The sequence below is a fragment of the Tupaia chinensis genome, unplaced genomic scaffold (genome assembly GCF_000334495.1).
Source record: "Tupaia chinensis unplaced genomic scaffold, TupChi_1.0 Scaffold000704_1, whole genome shotgun sequence".
Lineage (NCBI taxonomy): Eukaryota > Metazoa > Chordata > Mammalia > Scandentia > Tupaiidae > Tupaia > Tupaia belangeri.
Window position 1 is genome coordinate 1,478,012 of NW_006160227.1, and position 1,947 is coordinate 1,479,958.

At 53.6% G+C, this 1,947-nt stretch overlaps 1 protein-coding gene across 1 annotated transcript in view; it reads left to right on the plus strand.

Moving 5' to 3' along the window:
* Positions 1-1,759: 1,759 nt before the first annotated feature.
* Positions 1,760-1,947, plus strand: part of MKRN2 (makorin ring finger protein 2) — a gene marked incomplete in the record, with an annotated part of 24,667 nt that continues 24,479 nt past the window's right edge. Inside the window, 1 exon segment of the mRNA XM_014592474.1 lies at positions 1,760-1,887. Coding sequence (XP_014447960.1) covers positions 1,862-1,887 — 26 coding nt within the window.

Here is a 1,947-nt window from a genome sequence, read left to right on the forward strand (position 1 = left end):
ACCCCCCAGGGGGGATGGTCACACCGCAATCCCTTCTCCTCGGGATCTTGGGCACACACGCACACGCGCCCGGCATGAGTTTAAGCCACCGGGTCCGGGACGCGAACCTTGGTCAACCACATGGGAGTCCAGTGACATAGCCATTACGCTAGCTGCTGGTTCCCCCGGAACAGTATAAACTCTTGAAGTATCTATCTTCTCGGCTATTACTCAGTATGCAGTAGCTCAGTCACACAGGAAAGAATGTACATGTACCTGACTCCTTTATTTTTTTTTAAGGTTTTTGCTGTAGGGTGTGTGCACTCACCACAGAGAAACAGAGAAAGAGAAAGTGAGAAATCACCCCCAGTGGGAATGGCCACGCCACAACAATCCTTTCTCCTCCATCTTTCTGGGATTTTGGGCATGCGCTCACACACGCCCAGCGTGATTTTCAAGCTGCCTGATCCGGGATTTGAACCACAGTTGGCCATCTGAGAGTGCAGCAACATAACCATTACACCACCTGCTGGCCCCATATGTATCTGATTCTTTTCCTACTTTTCAAAATAATGAGGCTGCATCTGTCACATTCAGAAGGTCCCCAGTTTTGTTTTGGTTATTTTTCTAAGGTTTTTGCCATAGGCCAAATGCACGCATCAGAGAGAAAAAGAGAGATGGAAAGTGAGAGAAATAACCCCCTCCCCCCAGAGGGATCTACCACACTGAAATCTCTATTTTCTTCTTCGGATTTTGGGCACACTCCAAAATCCTAAGAGAATAGAGGCCCAGACCTGATGGCTTGCTTTTCCACTTTCTTTTTGTCTCTGCTGAGTGCACATGTCATATAGCAAAATTTAAATAATAATAATTCAATAATAATTTAAAAATATACAGAAGTTGGGGACCAGCAGGTGGCGTGGTGGTTAAGGTGCTGGACATTCCCACATGGCTGACCATGGTTCAAATCCGGGACCTGGTTGCTTGCTTTCTCACTTTCTCTCTCTGTATCTCTCTCTGGCCAAAATAAAATAAGTAAATGAATAAATAACATTTAAAATAAATAATTATTAGAAAATTATATATATACAGAAGTAAAATGGCAACAATAATGCAAAAGATGAAGGAAGAGGAAGCAGATGGAATTAAGGCTATATGTATGTGACTGTAGCTTGTGTGACAGCAGGCTACAGAGGGCAGGAGCAGCCAAGAGGCTATTGCACGATTACACCTGGGCAGAAGGGACAGGTGCTCAGCCTAGAACCAGGACTGGGTGCCCTGGACACCGCTATGGACGCAGGCCCTGCAGGATCCAGAGAACTGGAGGGACGCGCCAAGAACAACTTTTGGAGTTCCCACCAAAGGGCATAAAAAACGATCCGCAGGAAAAGGCCAGGAACGACAATGAGGACTACAGCCCGGGGTGAAGGCGGCGGTTTGGGAAAAGCAGCGTGCAGAAGGCACGCGGGAGGCGGCGCCGCGGGAGCGAGCTGGGTGGAAGGGGCCTGGAGCTAAGGTGCACAGGGAGAGGCGGGAGCCTGGCCCCGGTGAGGACGAGGTGAAGAGACGCGGGCGGTGGCTGAGGCATGCTCGTGGACCAGGCCAGGAGGACCAGCAGGTGACGCCGAGGGAACCATGGCCCCGAAGGTGGGAAACGCACGGAGCGCTAGGGTGAGAGGACCGCTCGGCCTCGCCCGAGGGTGCGAAACCATTGGTGACGGCGGCAAGGTTTCCGGCCGGCGCGACGAGGCTGCCACACACGAGGGGCGGAGTGCGCCGGCGTGACGCGGCTGCGCGGGATGGGCCGGGCTGAGGCCGAGGCGGCGGCGGTGGCTGTAGCGAGGGGCGTCGGAGCGACCACGGCCCCCCGAACCCAACCACCATGAGCACCAAGCAGGTCACCTGCAGGTCAGTGCGCGGCTAAGCGGGCCTCGGGAGCGCCAGGTGGTGCGGGCGGGGGGCCCCACC